Source organism: Pleurodeles waltl, chromosome 2_2 (assembly GCF_031143425.1).
Source record: "Pleurodeles waltl isolate 20211129_DDA chromosome 2_2, aPleWal1.hap1.20221129, whole genome shotgun sequence".
Lineage (NCBI taxonomy): Eukaryota > Metazoa > Chordata > Amphibia > Caudata > Salamandridae > Pleurodeles > Pleurodeles waltl.
Window position 1 is genome coordinate 864,387,581 of NC_090439.1, and position 27,026 is coordinate 864,414,606.

Consider the following 27,026-nt stretch of genomic DNA (forward strand, 5'->3'; position numbering starts at 1 on the left):
CAGCCACTCTGCCAACAATTGTGGCTGAGCCACCAAATAATAGGGTTTATCTGGGGCTCCCCTCCCGCCTTTGTCCATTGACAAATCCAACCAGTGCAACTCTGCGCCTGCTTGTTCTCCAAATCAGAGTCCTCAATAGTTTGTCAAGTTCCTAAAATGTTCTGTTGGCAGTACAAATGGTATGTTGGCAAAACAATATAAGTTTGGTAGCATGACCATTTAGCCACAGCTATGCATCCTGCCACTAATATAGGCAGGGAGGAACAGAACACAATCTGCGACTGTGGGGAATTGATCAGCCCTCAGATATTGTGTTCTATTACATCAGCCACATTGTGGTATATGTTTATGCTCACACACCAAAATGTACGAAGTTCCTAACATATCTTTTGCTCCTGCAGTGTGACAAGCAGGTGGGTCTGGGATTGTCTCAAGGGAAACACACATGTTTTGCTACAATATACCTCAGGGCCTGATAATGTCCCAAACTGTGTCAGAGTTCTGTCTATGGGTGTCAGATCAGTGGTAATATCTTGTACATATAGGAACATATTGTCCGTGTGTAGCAAAATGATTTGGGTTGTGCTCCTCAGTGGAATGTCCACCACGTACCCCACTTTCTCATGGCACATGCCAAAGGCGCTTTGGCCAGAGTGAACAGTACTGGGGAGAGTGGGCAACCCTGTCTCGTCCCACTTGGTATCCTGTAAAAAGCAGACATGTGGTGACTGGTTTTGACTCTTGCTGTGGATTCTGTATATAGGGGCTTAATCCACCCTGTCATTTTGTCTTCTATTTAGTAGTGGCGTAAAATTCTATACTTGTAGGGGGTCATTATGACTTTGGCGGACGTTTCACACCGTCCGCCGAAGTTCCGATGGGGAGGTTGCCACCAGTGCGGCTGCCTCCCCACTGGCCCCATTCCGAGTTTCCTGCTGGGTCAGCGGGCGGATACAGAGTTTCCACCCACTGGCCCAGGCCCAGCGGGAAACAGCCAACAGCATTGTCTCCACCTCATAATCGAGCCGGCGGCAATGCTGTAGTGTGTAGGGAGCACCAAAAGTTCACAGACAGTGAACTTTGCAGTGGGGCACGCCAGGGGGACCCCTGCACTGCCCATGCCAAGTGCATAGGCAGTGCAGGGCCCCCCGTCGGACAACTTGCACCCCATGTCAGCCAGCTTTTACATGGCAGTGCTACTGCTGTGTAACCGCTGGTGGAGAGGGGGGTTGTAATCCCCAGGGCGGCGCAGGAGGATTAGGACCACCAGTACTGGCAGCCCGTCGGTACACAGTGTCCTGGCAGAGCTGGCGGTCTGACCGCGGCACAACCGCTGCGGTCATAATGTGGCAGTCAGACCCACACCAGGACCCTAGCAGTCAATAGCCCACAGGGGTCGTAATCGGGCCCATAATCTTTTGATAACATTGAAGGCCTATTACAGGTCTGTAGCCATGTAGACCTGTCTCATGCAGCCTCCTGTATGTAATAGGACCTTCTCAGTTTAAGAGAAGCCTTTCTATCAGGATTAACCCATTTTGGATATCAGAATGTACTAGTTCAGGCACTAACAGGAACAAGCTCTCTGCAAGAACTTTGCTGAGGATTTTATAATCCTTATTTAGGATTGACAGTGGGCTATATGAAGCCATGTTAGCTGGGTATCGGTGTAGTTTCAATATGGAAGTTACAGCTGCTTCTCTGGAGGTAGGAGGAAGATGTCTATCATTGATTTCTGTACAATACATAGCAAGTAATTGGGGTACTAGCAATTGGTCTTATGCAATGTAAAATTCAGTGGGTAGCCCGGCGGTTCCTGGGATTCCTCTTGGCCAATGTACAGAGCGCATGTTTTGGCTCTGGTTGAGATCTGCATAGGTCTGGGCTATCTGAGGGGTTTGCAGGATCCAAGTATGCAATCCAGTGCTGCCTAGTTTGCAGTGTCAGTGTATAAGAATGTCTAACATTCTTTAACCACTTCGCTGCCAGGCCTTTTCCCCCTCCTGTGCCAGGCCTTTTTTTGCCTATTTGGGGCAGTTCGCGCTTAGGCCCTCATAACTTTTTGTCCACATAAGCTAACCAAGCCAAATTTGCGTCCTTTTTTTCCAACATCCTAGCGATTCTAAAGGTACCCAGACTTTGTGGGTTCCCTTGAAGGAGGCCAAGAAATTGGCCAAAATACAGTGAAAATTTCGTTTTTTAAAAAAAAATTGGAAAAAGGGGCTGCAGAAGAAGGCTTGTGGTTTTTCCCCTGAAAATGGCATCAACAAAGGGTTTGCGGTGCTAAACTCAGCAGCTTCCCAGCTTTCAGGAACAGGCAGACTTGAATCCGAAAACCCAATTTTTCAACACAATTTTGGCATTGTACTGGGGCATACCCCATTTGTGCAATTTTTTGTGCTTTCAGCCTCCTTCCAGTCAGTGACCGGAATGGTCATGAAACCAATGCTGGATCCCAGAAACCTAAACATTTCTGAAAAGTAGACAAAATTCTGAATTCATCAAGGGGTCATTTGTGTAGATCCTACAAGGGTTTCCTACAGAAAATAACAGCTGAAAAAGAAAAATATTGAAATTGAGGTGAAAAAAACATCAATTTTTCTCTACTTTTTACTCTGTAACTTTTCCCTGCAATGTCAGATTATCGAAAGCAATATACCGTTACGTCTGCTGGACTCCTCTGGTTGCGGGGATATATAGGGTTTGTAGGTTCATCAAGAACCCGAGGAACCCAGAGCCAATAAATGAGCTGCACCCTGCAGTGCGTTTTCATTCTATACCGGGTATACAGCAATTCATTTGCTGAAATATAAGGAGTAAAAAATTGCTATCAAGAAAACCTTTGCATTTCCAAAAAGGGCACAAGATAAGGTGTTGAGGAGCAGTGGTTATTTGCACATCTCTGAATTCCGGGGTGACCATAGTAGCACGTGAATTACAGGGAATTTCTCAAATAGATGTCTTTTTTACACACACTCCTATATTTGGAAGGAAAAAATGTAGAGAAAGACAAGGGGCAATAGAACTTGTTTTGCTAATCTATGTTCCCCCAAGTCTCCCGATAAAAATGGTACCTCACTTGTGTGGGTAGGCCTAGCACCCGCGACAGGATATGCCCCAAAACACAACGTGAACACATCACAGAAAACAGAGCTGTTTTTAGCAAAGTGACTACCTGTAGACTTTGGCCTCTAGCTCAGCCGCCACCTAGGGAAACCTACCAAACCTGTGCATTTCTGAAAACTAGAGACCTAGGGGAATCCAAGGAGGGGTGACTTGTGTGGCTCGGACCAGGTTCTGTTACCCAGAATCCTTTGCAAACCTCAAAATTTGGCTAAAAAAACACATGTTCCTCACATTTCTGTGGCAGAAAGTTCAGGAATCTGAGAGGAGCCACAAATTTCCTTCCACCCAGCATTCCCCCACGTCTCCCGATAAAAATGATACCTCACTTGTGTGGGTAGGCCTAGCGCCCGCGACAGGATATGCCCCAAAACACAACGTGGACACATCACAGAAAACAGAGCTGTTTTTAGCAAAGTGACTACCTGTAGATTTTGGCCTCTAGCTCAGCCGCCACCTAGGGAAACCTACCAAACCTGTGCATTTCTGAAAACTAGAGACCTAGGGGAATCCAAGGAGGGGTGACTTGTGTGGCTCGGACCAGGTTCGGTTACCCAGAATCCTTTGCAAACCTCAAAATTTGGCTAAAAAAACACATGTTCCTCACATTTCTGTGGCAGAAAGTTCTGGAATCTGAGAGGAGCCACAAATTTCCTTCCACCTAGCGTTCCCCCACGTATCCCGATAAAAATGATACCTCACTTGTGTGGGTAGGCCTAGCGCCCGCGACAGGATATGCCCCAAAACACAACGTGGACAAATCACAGAAAACAGAGCTGTTTTTAGCAAAGTGACTACCTGTAGATTTTGGCCTCTAGCTCAGCCGCCACCTAGGGAAACCTACCAAACCTGTGCATTTCTGAAAACTAGAGACCTAGGGGGATCCAAGGAGGGGTGACTTGCGGGGCTCGGACCAGGTTCTGTTACCCAGAATCCTTTGCAAACCTCAAAATTTGGCTAAAAAAACACATGTTCCTCACATTTCTGTGGCAGAAAGTTCTGGAATCTGAGAGGAGCTACAAATTTCCTTCCACCCAGTGTTCCCCCAAGTCTCCCGATAAAAATGATACCTCACTTGCGTGGGTAAGCCTAGCGCCGGCGACAGGAAACACCCCAAAGCGCAACGTGGACACATCCTAAATTTTGGAAAAAAACAGAGGTGTTTTTTGCGAAGTGCCTACCTGTAGATTTTGGCCTCTAGCTCAGCCGGCACCTAGGGAAACCTACCAAACCTGTGCATTTCTGAAAACTAGAGACCTAGGGGAATCCAAGGAGGGGTGACTTGCGGGGCTCGGACCAGGTTCTGTTACCCAGAATCCTTTGCAAACCTCAAAATTTGGCTAAAATAACACATGTTCCTCACATTTCTGTGGCAGAAAGTTCTGGAATCTGAGAGGAGCTACAAATTTCCTTCCACCCAGCGTTCCCCCACGTCTCCCGATAAAAATGATACCTCACTTGTGTGGGTAGGCCTAGCGCCCGCGACAGGATATGCCCCAAAACACAACGTGGACATATCACAGAAAACAGAGCTGTTTTTAGCAAAGTGACTACCTGTAGATTTTGGCCTCTAGCTCAGCCGCCACCTAGGGAAACCTACCAAACCTGTGCATTTCTGAAAACTAGAGACCTAGGGGGATCCAAGGAGGGGTGACTTGCGGGGCTCGGACCAGGTTCTGTTACCCAGAATCCTTTGCAAACCTCAAAATTTGGCTAAAAAAACACATGTTCCTCACATTTCTGTGGCAGAAAGTTCTGGAATCTGAGAGGAGCTACAAATTTCCTTCCACCCAGCGTTCCCCCACGTCTCCCGATAAAAATGATACCTCACTTGTGTGGGTAGGCCTAGCGCCCGCGACAGGATATGCCCCAAAACACAACGTGGACATATCACAGAAAACAGAGCTGTTTTTAGCAAAGTGACTACCTGTAGATTTTGGCCTCTAGCTCAGCCGCCACCTAGGGAAACCTACCAAACCTGTGCATTTCTGAAAACTAGAGACCTAGGGGGATCCAAGGAGGGGTGACTTGCGGGGCTCGGACCAGGTTCTGTTACCCAGAATCCTTTGCAAACCTCAAAATTTGGCTAAAAAAACACATGTTCCTCACATTTCTGTGGCAGAAAGTTCTGGAATCTGAGAGGAGCCACAAATTTCCTTCCACCCAGCGTTCCCCCACGTCTCCCGATAAAAATGATACCTGACTTGTGTGGGTAGGCCTAGCGCCCGCGACAGGATATGCCCCAAAACACAACGTGGACATATCACAGAAAACAGAGCTGTTTTTAGCAAAGTGACTACCTGTAGATTTTGGCCTCTAGCTCAGCCGCCACCTAGGGAAACCTACCAAACCTGTGCATTTCTGAAAACTAGAGACCTAGGGGGATCCAAGGAGGGGTGACTTGCGGGGCTCGGACCAGGTTCTGTTACCCAGAATCCTTTGCAAACCTCAAAATTTGGCTAAAAAAACACATGTCCCTCACATTTCTGTGGCAGAAAGTTCTGGAATCTGAGAGGAGCTACAAATTTCCTTCCACCCAGCGTTCCCCCAAGTCTCCCGATAAAAATGATACCTCACTTGCGTGGGTAGGCCTAGCGCCGGCGACAGGAAACACCCCAAAGCGCAACGTGGACACATCCTAAATTTTGGAAAAAAACAGAGGTGTTTTTTGCGAAGTGCCTACCTGTAGATTTTGGCCTCTAGCTCAGCCACCACCTAGGGAAACCTACCAAACCTGTGCATTTCTGAAAACTAGAGACCTAGGGGAATCCAAGGAGGGGTGACTTGCGGGGCTCGGACCAGGTTCTGTTACCCAGAATCCTTTGCAAACCTCAAAATTTGGCTAAAATAACACATGTTCCTCACATTTCTGTGGCAGAAAGTTCTGGAATCTGAGAGGAGCTACAAATTTCCTTCCACCCAGCGTTCCCCCATGTCTCCCGATAAAAATGATACCTCACTTGTGTGGGTAGGCCTAGCGCCCGCGACAGGATATGCCCCAAAACACAACGTGGACATATCACAGAAAACAGAGCTGTTTTTAGCAAAGTGACTACCTGTAGATTTTGGCCTCTAGCTCAGCCGCCACCTAGGGAAACCTACCAAACCTGTGCATTTCTGAAAACTAGAGACCTAGGGGAATCCAAGGAGGGGTGACTTGCGGGGCTCGGACCAGGTTCTGTTACCCAGAATCCTTTGCAAACCTCAAAATTTGGCTAAAATAACACATGTTCCTCACATTTCTGTGGCAGAAAGTTCTGGAATCTGAGAGGAGCTACAAATTTCCTTCCACCCAGCGTTCCCCCACGTCTCCCGATAAAAATGATACCTCACTTGTGTGGGTAGGCCTAGCGCCCGCGACAGGATATGCCCCAAAACACAACGTGGACATATCACAGAAAACAGAGCTGTTTTTAGCAAAGTGACTACCTGTAGATTTTGGCCTCTAGCTCAGCCGCCACCTAGGGAAACCTACCAAACCTGTGCATTTCTGAAAACTAGAGACCTAGGGGGATCCAAGGAGGGGTGACTTGCGGCGCTCGGACCAGGTTCTGTTACCCAGAATCCTTTGCAAACCTCAAAATTTGGCTAAAAAAACACATGTTCCTCACATTTCTGTGGCAGAAAGTTCTGGAATCTGAGAGGAGCCACAAATTTCCTTCCACCCAGCGTTCCCCCATGTCTCCCGATAAAAATGATACCTCACTTGTGTGGGTAGGCCTAGCGCCCGCGACAGGATATGCCCCAAAACACAACGTGGACATATCACAGAAAACAGAGCTGTTTTTAGCAAAGTGACTACCTGTAGATTTTGGCCTCTAGCTCAGCCGCCACCTAGGGAAACCTACCAAACCTGTGCATTTCTGAAAACTAGAGACCTAGGGGGATCCAAGGAGGGGTGACTTGCGGGGCTCGGACCAGGTTCTGTTACCCAGAATCTTTTGCAAACCTCAAAATTTGGCTAAAAAAACACATGTCCCTCACATTTCTGTGGCAGAAAGTTCTGGAATCTGAGAGGAGCTACAAATTTCCTTCCACCCAGCGTTCCCCCAAGTCTCCCGATAAAAATGATACCTCACTTGCGTGGGTAGGCCTAGCGCCGGCGACAGGAAACACCCCAAAGCGCAACGTGGACACATCCTAAATTTTGGAAAAAAACAGAGGTGTTTTTTGCGAAGTGCCTACCTGTAGATTTTGGCCTCTAGCTCAGCCGCCACCTAGGGAAACCTACCAAACCTGTGCATTTCTGAAAACTAGAGACCTAGGGGAATCCAAGGAGGGGTGACTTGCGGGGCTCGGACCAGGTTCTGTTACCCAGAATCCTTTGCAAACCTCAAAATTTGGCTAAAATAACACATGTTCCTCACATTTCTGTGGCAGAAAGTTCTGGAATCTGAGAGGAGCTACAAATTTCCTTCCACCCAGCGTTCCCCCAAGTCTCCCGATAAAAATGATACCTCACTTGCGTGGGTAGGCCTAGCGCCTGCGACAGGAAACACCCCAAAGCGCAACGTGGACACATCCACAATTTTGGGAGAAAACAGTGCCTACCTGCGGATTTTGGCCTGTAGCTCACCCGGCGCCTAGGGAAACCTACCAAACCAGTGCATTTCTGAAAACTAGAGACCTAGGGGAATCCAAGGAGGGGTGACTTGCGGGGCTCGGACCAGGTTCTGTTACCCAGAATCCTTTGCAAACCTCAAAATTTGGCTAAAAAAACACATGTTCCTCACATTTCTGTGGCAGAAAGTTCTGGAATCTGATAGGAGCCACAAATTTCCTTCCACCCAGCGTTCCCCCAAGTCTCCCGATAAAAATGATACCTCACTTGTGTGGGTGGCCCAGGTGCCTGCAACATAATAAGGCCCAAAACCTGAAGGGATAGAAGGGATAGCACAGCAAGTTTATAAGGGCATATTCTTTTATACATCTTTAGACGGACTCTGCTTTGGGGACCCACATAAGTGAGGTGTCATTTTACTTGGGAGACTGAGGGGAAAACTGGGGAGTAGGAATTTTGTGCTGGAGCGGTGATCCTACTAAGAAAAATCAGGAAAATATGCTTTTTTATGCAAATTGTGAGGTTTACAGAGGAGTCTGGGTAAGAAAATGTTGGGGGAGCCACACAAGCCACACCTCCCTAGACTCCTTGGGGTGCCTAGTTTTAAAAAGTTTCTGGGTTTTGTAGGTTTCCCTACATGACGGCCGCACCCAGGACCAAAAACATAGGTGGGCCCTCCCCCCCAAACACAGGTATTTTTGGAATATATCACTTTGATGTGTGCACATACGTCCGTGATGTGCCAAACACTAAAATTGTGAAAAGAAACACACTTAGGTTATGTGAAGAAGACCCCTCACCCACCAACCAAGTTGGTGGCATGCTTCATCATCGGGGTCCCACCTGAGGCACCTAGCGTGTCTCAAGTGTGCTGCGACGCCTGATTACAGCGGAGCAGGTTTTGTCATTTGTACCACACATACTGGTTGGATTTGGCACGAGGGTGAGTGATGGTTCAGTAGATCAAATTTTATTAACAAGAGATTTCACAAAAGTGAAATGCACTGGTAATAACTGAAAGGCCAAAAAACTGAACCAATGACTCACAGCTCGTGAGCTGTAAAGCCACGACAAGGCACCAACCGCTTTACAGTCCATTCACACACCTTTCATACATGACATGCACTAGACCATTCACGCCGCCAGCCACGGGCCCAGCACATTACAAGACTCGCATCCACAGACAGCGCCAGTCAAGGGCCCATCACTTTCATACGCCCACATGCCTGATACAGCAATCACACCAGCTGATGAGTGTGTGGACTGGCGTTTGGCCGGCACTGCCAGCCAAGCGCCACCCCACCCACACCACCAGCCAAGCGCCACCCCACACACACCGCCAGCCCAGCACCACCCCACACACACCGCCAGCCCAGCGCCACCCCACACACACCGCCAGCCAAGCGCCACCCCACACACACCGCCAGCCAAGCGCCACCCCACACACACCGCCAGCCAAGCGCCACTCTACACATGCCATCCCCTTTTTTTTGTTTTTAAACAACAAAGAAACCACTAATCATAAATTAGTACAAAACTACAAACACAAAAGCTCTAACTGAATACATGACTAATGCCAACCGTGAAACCGAACATATAAAAATATAAAACACCAGTTTACGCTCACGGAATTTCCCAATAATTCTTCTGTGTGTGGTAGCTCCTGAAACAGCCACCCACACACAGCCCAGGCTTTGAAGGACAATCAGGGCAGTACATCCTAGTCTCCTTCCTGATACCTCTTCGAGCACAGACTCTACATCTCTTAGCAGGAAAGTTTTTTTTGGCCGTGGGAGGAATGTGCTCAGCAAAGTGACGATCTTTCAATCTAGCCACATCCTCCACCACTGCTTCTCTAGGAACTCTTGCCTGTTCCAGCACAACAAGGCTAGCTATGATAGACTCCTGAAATTTCACAAATGTCATCCTTGACTCTGGAGAACTATCCTTAAACACAACAAAAGCATTAAAAGTTGCCAAGTGGAACAAGTGAAGCGCTAATTTCTTATACCACACATAAGACTTACGAGCAGCAGTGTAAGGTTCTAACCTCTGATCTACTCTATCAACACCACCCATGTGCTTATTATAGTCTAAGATGCACACAGGTTTGCGCACTTCGGCAACCTGACCCCAAACAGCCACAGGTGAAGTACTCTCATCATGGATGGTGCTTAGCATGTATACATCCCTCTTGTCTACAAATTTCAGAGCTAGCAGCTCATCATTCCGCAAGGCACTGCACTGTCCCTTCTCAAGTTTTTTACAGACAAGCTCTTTTGGATAGCCTTTCCGATTAGAGCGGATTGTGCCACAAGCAACAGTGTCCACTCTGAACAACTCCTTGAACAACCGAACTCCAGTGTAGAAGTTATCTACATATAAATGGTGACCTTTGTTAAACAGTCGTCTACCAAGTTCCCACACAATTTTCTCACTAACTCCAAAAGTGGGAGGACAACCAGGGGGGTCAATATTGGAATCCCTACCAGTGTAGACCCGGAAATTATAAACATATCCTGTACTACTTTCTGACAGCATATACAATTTAATTCCATACCGTGCCCTCTTGCTAGGAATGTACTGCCTAAAAACCAAACGACCCTTGAACAGGACCAAAGACTCATCTACAGATATTTCTTTCCCTGGAACATAGATCTCTGAAAACCGATCTACCAAATGATCAAGGACAGGTCTAATCTTAAAAAGACGGTCAGAATCAGGATGATCTCGTGGCAAGGCTAAAGCATTATCTACAAAATGCAACATCCGAAGAAGAAGCTCATACCGGTTACGACTCATGATGGCAGGAAATATAGCAGTTGCCATCAAGGGACTAGTAGACCAATATGAAGACAGCGACGGCTTCCTTATCAGCCCCATCAAAAAAGTTAAACCCAAGAACTTTTTCAACTCTTCCAGATTTGTGGGAATCCACCGGCTAGCTCTAGAGTGTGGCCTAAGTCTGGCAGCGTTGTCCCTCAAAAACTGCTCTGCATACAAATTAGTCTGCTCAACAATCTCTTCCAAAAATATATCGTCCATAAACAACTCAAAAAAGTTGACGGGCAAAAAGTTTTCCGTATTAACTCGACACCCTGGAAAACCAGTAAACGCAGGCAACTGTGGCTGCTCCATGTTTGGTGCAACCCATGCGTCAGGTCTTCCAATGGGAAGCCTTTCAGCCGCTGGCTCCTGCACCATTGGCACATCACTGTCCTCCTCTAAAACAGGCCCTTCATCAGCACTGAGAGTGGCTTCATCATCAGATGATTCATCTCTGACAGAAAATTCACTTCCAGAATCCTGCACTTCCTCCTCTGCCTCAGATGCAGAGTCAGTCTCATATTCATGGTCAGAAGATGACTCAAAAAGCACACTAACAACCTGCTGAGCGGTCATCCTACGGCTGGCCATGATCCTTCCTACTAAAATTAACTGGACAAATACACCACCAACAAACAGCACTGTGTAAGATAAGTAACAAAGTATAGGTTTATCACTAAGAATTATAAACTCAAAAACTATACTGCTCACTTGCCTGAAAAAGCTTGACTCACCAGCAACTACTCTGCACAGCCACAGCAATCACCAACGATATCCCACTAAAAAGAGAAAAAAAAAAGCAAATTAGACATAAGACAACACAATAATCATTGTGCATAACTCTAAGGACAATTTCACACACAATCCTGCATTCAGTACACCACCTACAAACATGTCATTCATGCATTGCAACAATACTCACTTGGAGTAAATTTATTTACTTACCTAAAACATGCAACTACGCAAACCGCAGGACAACTACTGCCAAAACTGCAACAAGCCACAGCAAAGTCAGCAAAAGCTTTGAACTAAAACAAAAAGGAGAAAAACTGTTATTATCATAAAAGTAAATACTTCGCCAGTTGACAAACACTCCGCCACTAACCATTTTTTCATTTTCCCGTGTCTAGTCTTCTCTGCTTGGGGGAAGATGGGCCTAAAAAAAAAATAGGCCAATCTACCCCCAAGGGGAGGGGGCAGAAATCACCCAGATTACATTGCACCATTTGGGGGGGGGCGACCCTTGCCCAAGGTGCCACACCCCCACACAAAGCACACACACACATACATAGTATCCCTGGCGCTATGGGGATTCTGCCCCCCTTGGGGACAGAAAGGCCTAAAAAATAGGCATATCTGCCCCCTAGGGGGGCAGAACTGCCCAAAAATACATGTGGGCCCCTGGGGGCGACCCTTGCCCAAGGGGCCACCCCCCAACACAAAAAATAAAAATCAACAATAAAATCCCTGGTGTCTAGTGGCTTTCTGCCCCCCTTGGGGGCAGATCGGCCTAAAAATAGGGCCAATCTGCCCCCAAGGGGGGCAGAAACGACAATAAATACATTGCGCCCCTGGGGGGAGCGACCCTTGCCCAAGGGGCCACCCCCCAACACAAAGCACACATACATACATACTATTTCTGGCGCTATTGGGATTCTGCCCCCCTTGGGGGCAGAAAGGCCTAAAAAAAATAGGCCTCTCTGCCCCCAAGGGGGGCAGAACTGCCCAAAAATACATGAGGGCCCCTGGGGGCGACCCTTGCCCAAGGGGCCGCCCCCCAACACAAAAAATACACATCAACAATAAAATCCCTGGTGTCTAGTGGCTTTCTGCCCCCCTTCGGGGCAGATCGGCCTAAAAATAGGGCCAATCTGCCCCCAAGGGGGGCAGAAACGACAATAAATACATTGCGCCCCTGGGGGGAGCGACCCTTGCCCAAGGGGCCACCCCCCAACACAAAGCACACATACATACATACTATTTCTGGCGCTATTGGGATTCTGCCCCCCTTGGGGGCAGAAAGGCCTAAAAAAAATAGGCCTCTCTGCCCCCAAGGGGGGCAGAACTGCCCAAAAATACATGAGGGCCCCTGGGGGCGACCCTTGCCCAAGGGGCCGCCCCCCAACACAAAAAATACACATCAACAATAAAATCCCTGGTGTCTAGTGGCTTTCTGCCCCCCTTGGGGGCAGATCGGCCTAAAAATAGGGCCAATCAGAAACGACAATAAATACATTGCGCCCCTGGGGGGAGCGACCCTTGCCCAAGGGGCCACCCCCCAACACAAAGCACACATACATACATACTATTTCTGGCGCTATTGGGATTCTGCCCCCCTTGGGGGCAGAAAGGCCTAAAAAAAATAGGCCTCTCTGCCCCCAAGGGGGGCAGAACTGCCCAAAAATACATGAGGGCCCCTGGGGGCGACCCTTGCCCAAGGGGCCGCCCCCCAACACAAAAAATACACATCAACAATAAAATCCCTGGTGTCTAGTGGCTTTCTGCCCCCCTTGGGGGCAGATCGGCCTAAAAATAGGGCCAATCTGCCCCCAGGGGGGGCAGAAACGACGTAAAATACATTTGCCCCCAAAGGGGAGCGACCCTTGCCCAAGGGGCCGCCCCCCAACACAAAAAATACAAATCAACAATAAAATCCCTGGTGTCTAGTGGCTTTCTGCCCCCCTTGGGGGCAGATCGGCCTAAAAATAGGGCCAATCTGCCCCCAAGGGGGGCAGAAACGACGTAAAATACATGTGCCCCCAAAGGGGAGCGACCCTTGCCCAAGGGGCCGCCCCCCAACACAAAAAATACACAGCAACAATAAAATCCCTGGTGTCTAGTGGCTTTCTGCCCCCCTTGGGGGCAGATCGGCCTAAAAATAGGGCCAATCTGCCCCCAGGGGGGGCAGAAACGACGTAAAAAGCATGTGCCCCCAAAGGGGAGCGACCCTTGCCCAAGGGGTCGCTCCCCTACACTAATATTCACTCACACACACACATACAGAAATCCCTGGTGTCTAGTGGGCATTCCTGCTGCCCGATCGCATCGCGATCGGGCAGCAGGAATGCTCAAAGAGACATCGAGGGAAAGGAAAACCCTTTCCTTTCCCTCGATGCCTCTCTGAGAGCACCCCCACCCCGCACGAAGGTGAAATACTCACCTTCTCCCTTGACGCGCTGGAAGCAAATGGCTTCCAGCGCGTCATTCCCCGTTTCCATGAAATCAGCGCGCGATCGCGCGCTGACGTCATGGGGGGGGCGGGGGGGGATGGGCGTGAAAGGGGAAGGGATTCCCCTTTCAGCCCTGGCCTGGGGGTGTTGGGGGGCGGCCCTCGGGGGAAGCGCTAGCGCTTCCCCCGACTGCCAGTCCCTGGACGTAATGGTTACGTCCATGGCGCCACACGGGCGCTGCCATGGACGTAACCATTACGTCCGTGGCGGGGAAGGGGTTAAAGGCCGTATTAATCTCCTCCTATGTATGCACCAAAACCTTTTGAGTTGCGGACAATCAAGTTAGGGATTCAAGCCAAGAAGCGTCCTGCCCATTGGTTTAGTGTGTGTACTCTCTGCATTGTGCATGCTGTGGGTTTGTAGTAGGCAGTCTAGCATCTCTGTGTGTTCCCTCTGTTCTCTAGCTAAGTCGCCTGTTGCTGAAGGGTCGGCTATCTTTACATTCTTTATTTTCCGTAGTGTGCTTTTGAGCTGTTTAAGGTTTTTTTCTAGTGTCTATCACACCAGTATATTCGTTTTTATGTTTGTCTCTAGTAGGGTGACCTGAAAGACCTACCAGTCCGTTATTCAGGAGGAGGGGGTTCCACCATTTTCAGGAAAGTAATTCCAGATTACGTTCTTCAGCTCTTCTTTGATCATTCGGTTGGCTAGCCATGAGGCTTCATTTTTCAGTTTGTTATAGGTGTGGGTATTCTCCCTCATTTCAGAACTATCTCTAAAGTGTTGTGATCTGGGAGGGATTTACTCAGATACGTAGCATGATCTATTGATGACTGAAGCACCTTCAAACATACCACTCCATCTAAATGTACATGTAGTTTATGTGGGGGAAATAGAACAAGTATTCCCCATGAGTCTTGTTTATGCAATGTAACACATCCAGCAGTTCCCAGTGTGCTAACAACAATGTAATTGCTTTAGTATTGGGAATCACTTGCGTGTTTGAGTGCTAGCCAGGTTGGTGCCCAATACACAGTTAAAAATTCCCTCCTGTTACCGATGGAGTATCTACTTGTGTCACCAATGTCTGAGAGAGGTGCTCCAGGAAGTTTGCCTAGTCCATGTTGGGAAAGCACTATCGGACTCCTTTCATAAACAACATAAACAAATTTTGGTAATTTGAACTGCTTAACATTGAAATGATGATGGCGGGCCAGCGATGTCTGTTGAGGAAAAAGTGTGCTGTGTGGTGAGGTGGCTGAAGTGCCACAAGGGTGCAGTCAATGGCACTAGCACACAAAGGAAGTTGGTAAAGGCATAAAATTCCCTTGACACCATTTGCCTTCCCACCACTGACTGCGGGGTGGCAATAAACTGGAGCAATTTTCTGTGATGCATCTCAGTACCTGACGTAAGCATCAGGACTGCCTTGCATGTGACATTCCAGCTTTGCCAGTGGAGCCCCTTGGGAAAGATCCAGTGGACATAAAATGGAAGGCAGCTAAAATTTTGACATGTCTGGTGTAGCCTGGAAGCGAGCTGTAGATGAATCCAATTCCCGCTCCTAGTCAGCAACCATACCCAGGAGCACATCAGGTGAAAAGTGGTATCTGACATTGACAGCTTTACTGGACATACCAAGATATTGATCCTTTATCTTTCCTCATCCTCAAATAATTCCTCGTCATAAGAAGGGGCAGACCTACAAAGATGTTCACCGACGTAGTGAAGGATGAAAAAGAGGTTTAGTATGTGGGTTCCTTTATTATGTAGGCAGTCTGGCTATGATTGGTACATTAAATGAGTTTGCTCTGGAAATGGGTGGTGGAGTTGACAAGAATCACTCACTTGATTACAAGGTGTGTTGCAGGCAGGTGTTGTAATCCCTGGAAGGTACATCTCCGGCATTTGGATCTAAAGCAGTTATACTTTCCACAAGTAGGAATAATCAGTTGTAAGTTACTGATACCTATGAAGAAAACGACATACTACTGTTTCCCAGTACCAGTGTATGCACATTGCAGGCACTTGCAAATAGATACCTTACAGTGGAAATTGTTTTCCTTTTCCTTTTATGAAGTGACAATCTGCAAGTAGGATAGATTCTCCTGTCATACTTCAGAGTAAGGGAAACAGGAGGGGTCACTGGAAATAGAGTGAACACTGACAATGTTATCACTCATTTCTAATATTTTTCCACCCTGTTTGCTTGCATAAATGTAGTTCTAAGCAAAGCTGGAGTGCGTGTGCCTAATTTGCCCTACCACCCACTTGTTTTGTATGATTTTTGTGGGAGATTTTTTACCATACTGATGCCTGTGTTCCCGGTGGACAATCTACAACAGTAAGTTTGCAGGTGAAGGAGTGTGTGAGAAGATCTACGTTTTATGTAGATTTCCATTCACACTCCTGGGAATGTTTGTTATTCTCAAAATGAGTAAATGGGGAAATCTATGCAAACTGTAGGAGGAAACCTACATGCCTCTCAATATCCACATTTACCAATCACTTAAACTTGAATGTATGTCTTTGTGGATTGTTACTAAAAACATAAGTCTCATATTCAGAATTTCATTTTAGAATGTTACATGTAAGCCGGACTCAAACTGCAGCGCATTACTTTGCTAATATGTTTAGATCCCCATCTCGAGCTCATTTTTGCAGCTGGCCTTGCAAAGGAGCTTTGTTGACCTTTGCAGACTGCAGGAACAAAAACAAATGTTCTTTGCTAAAAATGTTCCTTAAACCAGCAGCCTTGGCTTTGCTCTGATTGTAGGCTCTTTTAAACACCCATTTGGACTACTAGCATTTGATTGCTGACAAGGTCTTTTGGAGTGGGGCGGGATATCCCGCGATCTGTTTCACCAAAAACTCTTAACTGAGAAACTTTCCTGGTTCTGCTTAAGAGCAGGCAGTACTTACGGCTATATTTGGTAACGGACACCTGCATGTGCGTCCTGACTCATCTAGAACCTTCCATTACTGAGCGAGAATAGCAAACTGTTGCAGAATTAGGCTATCAGATGCGTGTAGAATTAAAAATAAAGTGCATCAATTAAAGGAATATACAAGGTATTTGTGTATGTGTTAAGTCGTCTCATGAGGTTTTGCTTGCTGTTCCCACTAGATGATCGTAGCCGTCCTAAACTATGCTAAACTGTGTGAGCCCAACACCTAATTGTTGTAGATCTAAAACAGCTGCAAAATATTTATGCTGATTCTTGTCACTGTACAGACCTATACTCGAGGATCCATATCATTCTCACATTTACATTATAGAGATACCTTTAATGAAGAAAAGTTTGTATTAGGGTTCTTTTTGAGGCACTTGGTTTATTTGGCGTTGTTTTATGATATTTATTTGGTTTTGCCTTGTGTATCAACCTGGAGATATTAATGATAAACATTTCAGCCCTCACACAGGATGGCAAGACTACCAGTCCGGAGTGCCCAAAATCCCCACTGCCTGCATTGCAGTGGAAGATGCTGAAATGATGCAGCGCATGGCATCGCGCGGGACCAAGATTAGTGTCCGTTTGAAGATGGGAGCCAGGACCTACCCCGATGCAGATTCTTTTAATACCGTGGCAGAAATTGTCGGCAGCAAGTATCCAGAACAGGTGTGTGATTATTTTTATCTGTATGAAGAACAAAGATCATGTCCAAAAGTGATATTTTTGATGAGATATTAAAATCATGCATGTCGTACAAAGAAAATGATTTTTATAAATCATCTCTTTGTTATCCATTTGTATTTTAGAATAAGCATTAAGAGACTAGCAAGGGAATCTGATGCCTTTTCCCACAGAATTTTTGTGCTAAAAAAGTGTTCCCTAACATTTTAACTTCATCACACCCTGTACTGCACTCCGCTGTCTTCCAGCTATGTACGCTCTATGCAGCCACTACCACACACATAAACACTACATGTGGTAGAGCCCATGGCAAAAAGACATGGCACAATATACAAAGACATGGCACACTGTACCGACGTCAGGATAAACTATCCCTCTGATGTCATGCAATTAATGTGATTCCTATGGCACCAGTTAATCCAGTTTAACATCTACTCAATTGGTTGTAGGCATCTATAATTTATTTCATAAAAGCAGAGGGAGATGAGGTACTATGTATGGGATAACGTTCCCCCAGCAACACATTATAAGAATACTGCAAGTCACCTAGAAGTTCAGTGAACATAAACAGCAACAAGGTCAAAGGTCAAGGACCTTTATAAAGTCTTGAAATTCTGAGGTAACTCGAGCAAGCAAGCCAATATTCACTTTCTATTTGCTTTGAAAATACATATAAAGATTTTAATGTATGTCAAAAGAAGCTGTAGTTAGGAGTGGGTGGTCACGCACAGATATAGTCTTACTTTCTTCATACAAACACTTTCAGAGAGCTAGAAATGCATCTTACATAGAGGTGAACCTGGAGAGTTAATAGTTTCATCTAGACAGGCACTAATGGGGATCTTTAACTGTGTGGGGTTCCCCAAGGAGGTGGTGTCAAACAGTTGGTATCAACTTCATGTCAGCGTACAGAAAGGCCATGTGGAAAGAGTGTGGGGTAACCTATATGTGCTTCACTCCTTATCACCCTCAGGACAATGGACTTGTTGAGAGGTTCAACAAGACCCTTAAAGGCATGATCATTGGCCTGTCAGAGCCCTTGAGGCAGAAGTGGGACATCCTCTTTCCATGCCTGTTGTTTGCGTACCGGGAGGTGCCTCAGAAGGGGGTTGACTTCAGCACGTCTGAGCTCATATATTGGTATCCAGTGCAAGGACCTCTCAGTCTGGTCAAGGAGTTGTGTGACCAAGTGCCCAGGAAGAGTCCCAAGGATTTGGTCAGCTACATGCTAACCTTCCATACCCAGATGAAGCTAAGGCGAATCTAGCCTCTTAAGAGGCCATGAAACAGTGGTACGAACAGAAGGCCACTCTGATCGAGTTTCAGCCTGGCCAAAAAGTATGGGTGATGAAGCCCAGGGCCCTACAACAACATTGGTCTGGGCCCAATGAGGTGAAAGAGTGCAAGAGGGAGATCGCATACCTGGTGGGCCTGAAGCCTACCAGGGACCCTTTAAGGGTTTTGCACGTCAATCACATCAAGCCCCGCTTTGAGAGGTCTTTGTTAACCATGCTCATGGCCCATGCTCATGGTCACGGATGATGGAGTGGAGGAGAAAAGTGAACCTCTCCCCAACCTCCTTTCTTCTCAGGTGCAGGATGGGTCAATGGAAGGTGTCAGCCTCTCCCCTGCACTGACCTTAGATCAACAGTGAGACTGCCTCCAGTTGTTGGGGAAGTTTTCCTCTATATTCACCCTTACCCCAGGACTCACTACACTTTTAATCATTACATGATATTGACACTGGGGACACCAGATAAGAGCACACCAGATAAGAGTAAAATCTACCAGTTGTTTGATAAGGTAAGAGGGTGCATTAAGGAGGAGGTTTCCAAAATGCTGGAGTTAGGGGGCCCTCAAACAGCCCTTGGTCCAGCACAGTGGTATTGATCCACAAGGCTGCCCCTCAGCTGCCACCCCAGAACGTAGGTTCCATGTGGATTACAGGGGCTCAATGCAGTCACCAAGACTGACACACACCCCATCCCTAGAGCTGATGAGCTCATAGATTGGTTGGGAGCTGCCACATTTTTCAGCACGCTTGACTTAACGTCTGGATACTTGCATATTGCCTTAACCTAAGGGGCCAAAGAGAAGTCTGTGTTCTCAACCACAGAAGGGCACTTACAGTTCTGGGTAATGCCTTTTGGGTGGAAGAACGACCCTGACACCTTTCAGAGTTTGGTCAATCAGGTTGTCGCTGGGTTGGAGAACTACATTGCCACCGATCTAGACATCATTGCAGTCTTTAGTTTAGTTGGGAGGACCATTTGTGCCACCTCAAGGAAGTGCTTCAGGCTCTGTAGAGGACAGACCTGACAATCAAGACCAGTAAGTGCAAGATAGTGCAGGGTTGAGTGGTCTACTTGGATCACCAAGTTCAAGGAGGCAGGGTTCAGCCCCTGCAGGCCAAGATTCAAACAATTCTGGCTTGGGAATCCCCCAAGACCCAGACAGAAGTAAGAGCATTCTTAGGCCTCACTGGCTATTACAGTAGATTTGTCAAGGGGTATGGCACCATGGTAGCACCCTTGACAGCTGACTTCTAAAGAGCAGCCATGTCAGGTGATCTGGACAGAGGCATGCCAGAATGCTTTTGACACCCTGAAGAAGGCCATGTGCACTACACCCGTGCTCAAGGCCCCTGACTTTTTAAAAATAATTAATTGTACAGACAGACGCCTCAGAGCATGGCATGGGAGCCATGCTGTCACAACTAAATGAAGAGGGCCTGGGTTACCATGTATCCTTCATCAGTAGGAGGTTACATCCCCGGGCACAGAGGGGGAGTGCCATAGAGAGAGGGAAGCCTTTGTAGTGGAATGGACACTGAAGAAGCAGAGACCATACCTGTTTGGTGCTCACTTCTGGGTTCAGAAAGAACACAGACCCCTCAGATGGTTGATGCTGATGAGAGGTGAGAATCCCAAACTGTTGAGGTGGTCCATTTCCCTATAGGGAATGAACTTTATGGTGGAACAGTGTCCTGGACAGACCATGCCATTGCTGATGGTCTCTCCAGGTTCTTCTACCTTAGGGAAGAGAACTCCCAATGGGTCGGGTAGTTTTCCCCACTTTCAGATGGAAGGACACATGTTAGACCTAGCATCCTTGGCATGGTTTTCCTCTAACCTTTTGCCTTCATATCTCTGTTTTTGCTGACTTCGTTTTTACTGGCCTTAGGACTCTGCACACTTCGTTACTGCTAACCAGTGATAAAGTTCTTGCGTACTCTCCTTAAAAAATTGTAACATTGGCCTATACCCTATTGGCATGTTTAATTTAATTATAAGTCCTTCGTAAAGTGCACTTCATGTGCCCAGGGACTTTAAATTAAATGCTATAAGTGGGCCTGCTGCATAAATTGTGCCATCCACTTAAGTAGCACTTCAAACATGTCTCAGGCCTGCCATTGCAGTGTGTGTGTATTTTTAAATTGCCATTTCAACCAGGCAAAGTAAGCCTTCTTTTGCCAGGCCTAAACCTTTCTTTTTAATACATATAAGGCACCCCTAGGGTAGGCCATGAACAGCCCAGAGTGCAATGTATTTAAAAAGGACATACACGTTTAACTCATACATGTCCTGTTAATGAAAAATTCTTACATTCGTTTTTCACTACTTCAAGGCCTACCTTTCCCATAGGATAACATTGGAATTACCTTATTACATTTTCGTGTAATTTCCATATGAGAACAGGTAATACCTTCATATTCGGAGTCTCTGCAATCACAATTTAAAATCCTAACTTATGGTGAAGTTGGATTTTAAATTGCAGTTATGAAAATTCCACTTTTAGAAAGTTGTCCGATCCTTGCCTTAGCCTTTTAGTGCCTGCAGCCTGTTTCTGGGTCCCATGGTTGGGTGTGGATTACAGCTGGGCTTTGTGTATTCCTCATAGAAAGCCACACACAATGGGGAACTTAGGTGTGCCTCGATAAGATATCATTGGCAGGATGGGTGGGAGGAGTTAGGCCTACCCCCTCTTAGATGTGAACAGGCTGTGTGCTGTCTCCACACAAAGGCTGCATTCGCTGTGCAGTTAGTCTAGAGGCAGGGCCAGGGAGGCAGGGCAACTGTGCACCTCTAGAAGCTTCTCCCCACTTCAAAAGCACAGTTATATATAAATACTGAACCTCAGACATCAACTCTTCAGCACACTTCTGGACCTGTGGATACTCTGCCAGGAAGAAGGACTGCTGTGTTGGTACAAGGACTGCTACTCTGTTGGATTGCTGCTCTAAAGGAACTGTTTCCCTGCCGTGCTGACATGCTGCCCTCTTGCTTGGGGAAGAAGAACTGGACTTGCAGCTTCATCTTGAGCAAAGGACCCCAAAGTGACTCCAAGGGCTTGTCTGCTGCCTCCTGATCTGAGCCTCGGGAACATAAAAGACTCCCCAAACAGTGCCTGTACCCAGCTGCAGTGAGCCTCTCAGCTTCTGGACTCCTGGTGTGACTCACGGGTGCTGAAATCAAACTTATCAGCTCTTTGCGACCCTGAATGGGCCTGTTCGCAAAGAGACCGTGCCACTTGCACCAAAATGAGTGTGAAGTGCCAACAGCTTGTCTCTTCACACTGTAGCATCGGCTGCTCATGGGGGACCGGTAACACAAAGCTCCAGTTCACCTGTCCACGACGCCCATCCTCCTCTTCCCACCATGCAGATAACATGCCTCAATGCTCTCCTTGCTCCTTCCGGTTCACTACAATCAGCAGGACTAATCTGTGACTGTATCCGACCTGCGCTCCATCGCAGTTGGCCTCAACATTTGACTTTGACCCGGTCCAGAGCAACCAGATAGCCACGGTTGGAGCTTTGTGTTTTAGGCGCTCTTTTACACTTTATTCTTTAAAATTCATAAGTCTGGTTCTACTGATTGGATTTGTGTTGTTCAGGTCTTGTTTTATTCAATAAATGTTGCTCTATTTACTAACATGGTGTGGGATCTTTTTGTGTGGTGCTTTCACTGTGTTACTGGTTGAAGTGTTTCACTAATACTTTACACATTGTCTCTAAGTTAAGCCTAAATGCACTGTGCCAAGCTACCAAGGGGCTGGGCTGAGCACTGGTTAATTTGGGGTTTGCTTGTGTCTTACCCTGGCGAGGACTGTGGTTGCTACTTGACCAGGGCTCACACCACAGTCAACCTCCAACCCAATTTCTCATGCCACATCATTGATCTGGGGAGAAAAGGTAAGATCTCAGTTGATGATCAAGAAGGTTTTGTATTTTCTTTTAATTCAACATTCAGAGCTAAATCAAGAATGAATTAAAATCCATTCAGATGGACAGGGTTTGCTTATAATCCCACACAGCTTTAGGATTTTGGATGTAGTGTCATTCAAACAATGAAAGCTCTTATTTATCCATTTTAAGACTTAGCTGGTTCTTCTAGCCATTATCCAAGTGAATGTGAGTATGAATATGGTTTGAATATATAAAAAAAAACACCTAGTATTGCACCAAGCACTTCTGTCAATAGAAGCACATAAAGGTCAAACAGTAGTTTTGATAATAGCGGGACCATGAATGTCACTTTATGTGATATGAATCTACAGATGTTATGCACACCAGCAGTCTTCAGTCTATGAAAAATGAATGGATCTATTGTAAAAGACTACTGTTAGAAATGGGGTCTTTGGTTGACAGTCTGGTTACCCCCTGTTCAAGCAAGGACCCTCACTCTAGTTAGGATAAAAGAGAATCACCCTCAGCTAACCCCTGCTTACCCCCTTGGTAGCTTGGCAGAGCAGTAGGCTTAACCTCAGAGTGCTAGGTGTAAAGTATTTGTACCAACACACACAGTAACTTAATGAAAACACTACAAAATGACACAACACCAGTTTAGAAAAATAGGAAATATTTATCTAGACAAAACAAGACCAAAACGACAAAAATCCAACATACACAAGTCAAGTTATGATTTTTTAAAGGTTTAAAATAAAAAAAGAGTCTTTAGGTAGTTGTAACACCACACTAGCGCTGCTAGCGTGAAAATGTACCTGGTTTGCGTCAAAAATAACCCCGCACGGGCGGTGTGCGTCGAAAGTAACCCTGCACGGCTGTGTGCGTCGAAAACAACTCGGCACGGCGGTGCGCGTTGAAAAAGCCAGCCACACGACGATCCGAAAGTCCCGCGGCGCAGGGTGCGATTTCTCAGCCTCCGTCAGCGATGCTGCGCGTTGTTTCTCCTGCTCCGGGCGTCGGTTTTTCGGTCGCGTTTCCTGCGGCGTCGTTTCTCAGCTGCGGAACCGGCGTTGCGTCGTTTTCTCAGCCGCGATCGGATTCGCGTCGATCTTTTCTCCGCACGGTGCTCGGTGCGTGTATTTTTGTCCTTAGGCTGCCAGCCTCTCCTTTCAGGGTCCCAGGAACTGGAAGGGCACCACAGAGCAGAGTAGGGATCTCTCCAGAGACTCCAGGTGCTGGCAGGAAGAAGTCTTTGCTATCCCTGAGACTTCAACAACAGGAGGCAAGCTCTACATCAAGCCCTTGGAGATTTCTTCTTCAAGATGGAAGGCACACAAAGTCCAGTCTTTGCCCTCTTACTCTGGCAGAAGCAGCACTGCAGGAAAGCTCCACAAAGCACAGTCACAGGCAGGGCAGCACTTGTTCCTCAGCGATCAGCTCTTCTCCAGGCAGAGGTTCCCCTTGATTCCAGAAGTGTTTCTAAAGTTTGTAAGTTTGGGTGCCCTTCTTATACCCATTTTAGTCTTTGAAGTCACCTTTCTTCAAAGGGGACTCACACCTTCTTGTGAAATCCTGCCTTGCCCAGGCAAGGCCTCAGACACACACCAGGGGGCTGGAGACAGCATTGTCAGAGGCAGGCACAGTCCTTTCAGATGAGAGTGACCACTCCACCCCTCCCTCCTAGCAGAGATGGCTAATCAGGAAATGCAGATCACACCCCAGCTCCCTTTGTGTCACTGTCTGGTGTGAGGTGAAAAACAACCCAACTGTCAAACTGACCCAGACAGGGAATCCACAAACAAGGCAGAGTCACAGAATGGTTTAAGCAAGAAAATGCTCACTTTCTAAAAGTGGCATTTCCAAACGCACAATCTTAAAATCAACTTTACTAAAAGATGTATTTTTAAATTGTGAGTTCAGGGATCCCAAACTCCACATGTCCATCTACTCTCTAGGGGAATCTACACTTTAATCATATTTAAAAGTAGCCCCCATATTATCCTATGAGAGAGAGACAGACCTTGCAACAGTGAAAACGAAATTGGCAGTATTTCACTGTCAGGACATATAAACCACATTACTATATGTCCTACCTTATCCATACACTGCACCCTGCCCTTGGGGCTACCTAGGGCCTACCTTAGGGGTGCCTTACATGTAAGGAAAGGGAAGGTTTAGGCCTGGCAAGTGGGTACACTTGCCAAGTCGAATTTACAGTGTAAGAATACACACACAGACACTGCAGTGGCAGGTCTGAGACATGATTACAGAGCTACTTATGTGGGTGGCACAACCAGTGCTGCAGGCCCACTAGTAGCATTTGATTTACAGGCCCTGGCACCTCTAGTGCACCTTACTAGGGACTTACTAGTAAATCAAATATGCCAATCATGGATAAACCACTTACATACAATTTAAACAGGAGAGCATATGCACTTTAGCACTGGTTAGCAGTGGTAAAGTGCTCAGAGTTGAAAAGCCAACAGCAACATGTCAGAAAAATATAGGAGGCAGGAGGCAAAAAAGTCTGGGGATGACCCTGCATAAGCAAAAGTCCAACACGACCCCCTACCAGCCTAAAGCCAGGGGAGAACAATCAATACCTTGATGTACTTCCCTGATTGGGGCGATAGAACAAGGACCCAGGCCCACAACAGCAGGGGCATGTTCCAGTTCTACGCCTTCCTGACTCCAGTTGGATCCCTCTGTCCATACTCTCAGGGCCCACTAAGCTAACCCATGGGGAACCCTTCTCCACATCTACAGACACCATCTGTGCAACACCTAACTTTACTTTGCTCACAGATGTATTGCAATGGGCAGATAGTACCACCAGGGCCAACACAGTGGTGTTGCCCACTCCACCCCCGGGGTGTGACTCTCGTCCTCCCCCCCCCAGGGGCAACTCTGTCCACCAGGACAGCAAGCCGCAGTGGCCCCAGACAACTGTCAGGGATGAGAGCCCGACCTCAGGCCTCTCTAACCACTGTGACTGTGGAGAGTGGGGGGTGGTAGCCCCAGGTGCCTGGCACCCTTTGACCACTCTCTCTTCCACCAGGTCAGGGATGTTAACCTGACCCTGGTCCTCCCCTCTGGGGCTCTGTACCCTCCCTGCAGAAGCGGCACCCCCAGAGTCAAAAACTGTCAGGGTGCTTGTAGAAGCAGTCCTGCACAATTCTTCCATCAGTGCAGGGATGTTAACCTGCAACTGATCCTCCAACCTGGGGTCTGTACCTTCAGGTTGGACCAGGGCCAGGGGTGAGGCTTCCCTCCCCCTGCCCTCTCTTCTGGGGTCCTGAACCACCCAACTAGGAGTGACCCCCCCAGAAGACAACATGGTAGGGGCACTGTTAGCAGTAGCCCCTTCCTCCAGGTCAGGGGGGACACCCTTAACCTGGCCTCCCAATCCAGGGTCTGTACCCACAGACTGGATCACTGCCTGGCAACCCAGGACTTCCTGGGGGGCATACCTACCCCCTACCAGGTCAGAGTTTACCCTCTGAACCTGGTCATCCAACCCAGGGTCACCACCCTGCGGTTGAACCACTGCCTGGCACACCAGGACTTCCTTGGGAGCACACTTACCCCCTATCAGGTCAGAGTTTACCCCCTGAACCTGATCATTCAACCCAGAGTCACCACCCTGCGGTTGAACCATTGCCTGGCACACCAGGACTTCCTTGGGAGCACATTTACCCCCCATCAGGTCAGAGTTTACCCCCTGAACCTGATCATTCAACCCAGAGTCACCATCCTGCGGTTGAATCATTGCCTGGCGCACCAGGACTTCCTGGGGGGCACACCTACCCCCCACAAGGGAAACACTTTCCCCAAGGGCCATACAAGAGTCTGGCTGCGCAGGTCTCCTGACCTCTGCCCATCTGACAGAGTCTGGATTCCCCCCAGCCCAGAAATGGTCTCACCAAGGTCATTCCTGGGGGGCTCTGCACTCAGAGCTGACCCCTGACCCTCCAGGTTCTCCACTGGGGTCCGCAACCCCCTCTCAACCCTCTGTCTGGACTTCTGCAACCCCTCACTAGGAGTAGTACTGCCAGACACCAGAACTGGTGGGACGCTGGCTACAGCCGCCCCCCCAAGTTCTCCTGACACTGTGGGGTCTCCCTCAACAGATGGCCCTATGGTACAGGCTAGGCTCCCCTCCTGGGGTTCCCGCAGGGAACCCTCCAGGACCTGGGACCGGATCTCGGGCACCTTGGGCCTCAACCCATCCCCATTCCCTCTCCTCTGAGACTGGACATGGGGTCCCTCACCCATCCCACTACACTGGGACCTACCTGGGACACTACAATCCTTCCCTACCTCACCTGGTTGGGAACTACCTAGACCACTCCTCTCAGGAGCACCCCCAAATGCCTCTTCAGACTCTCTGGTACTCACCCAGAAGTCTGCCTCCATTGTAAGCTCCCTGGGGTCAGAGAACTCACACTCCACCTGGTGTTGGCATAGCTCTGGAAAATAAGGACTAGACATATGCTCTCCAGCAATTACATCACTCAGCCCCT

The 27,026-nt window shown here is 47.7% G+C and overlaps 1 protein-coding gene across 2 annotated transcripts in view; it reads left to right on the forward strand.

The window, feature by feature from the left end:
- Positions 1-27,026, forward strand: part of CPQ (carboxypeptidase Q) — a 1,788,882-nt gene that overhangs the window by 800,853 nt on the left and 961,003 nt on the right. For both annotated transcript variants that reach the window (XM_069220517.1, XM_069220518.1), the window contains exon 4: positions 17,093-17,300. In XM_069220517.1, the coding sequence (XP_069076618.1) occupies positions 17,093-17,300 (208 nt within the window). The remainder of the gene's footprint in view (positions 1-17,092; positions 17,301-27,026) is intronic.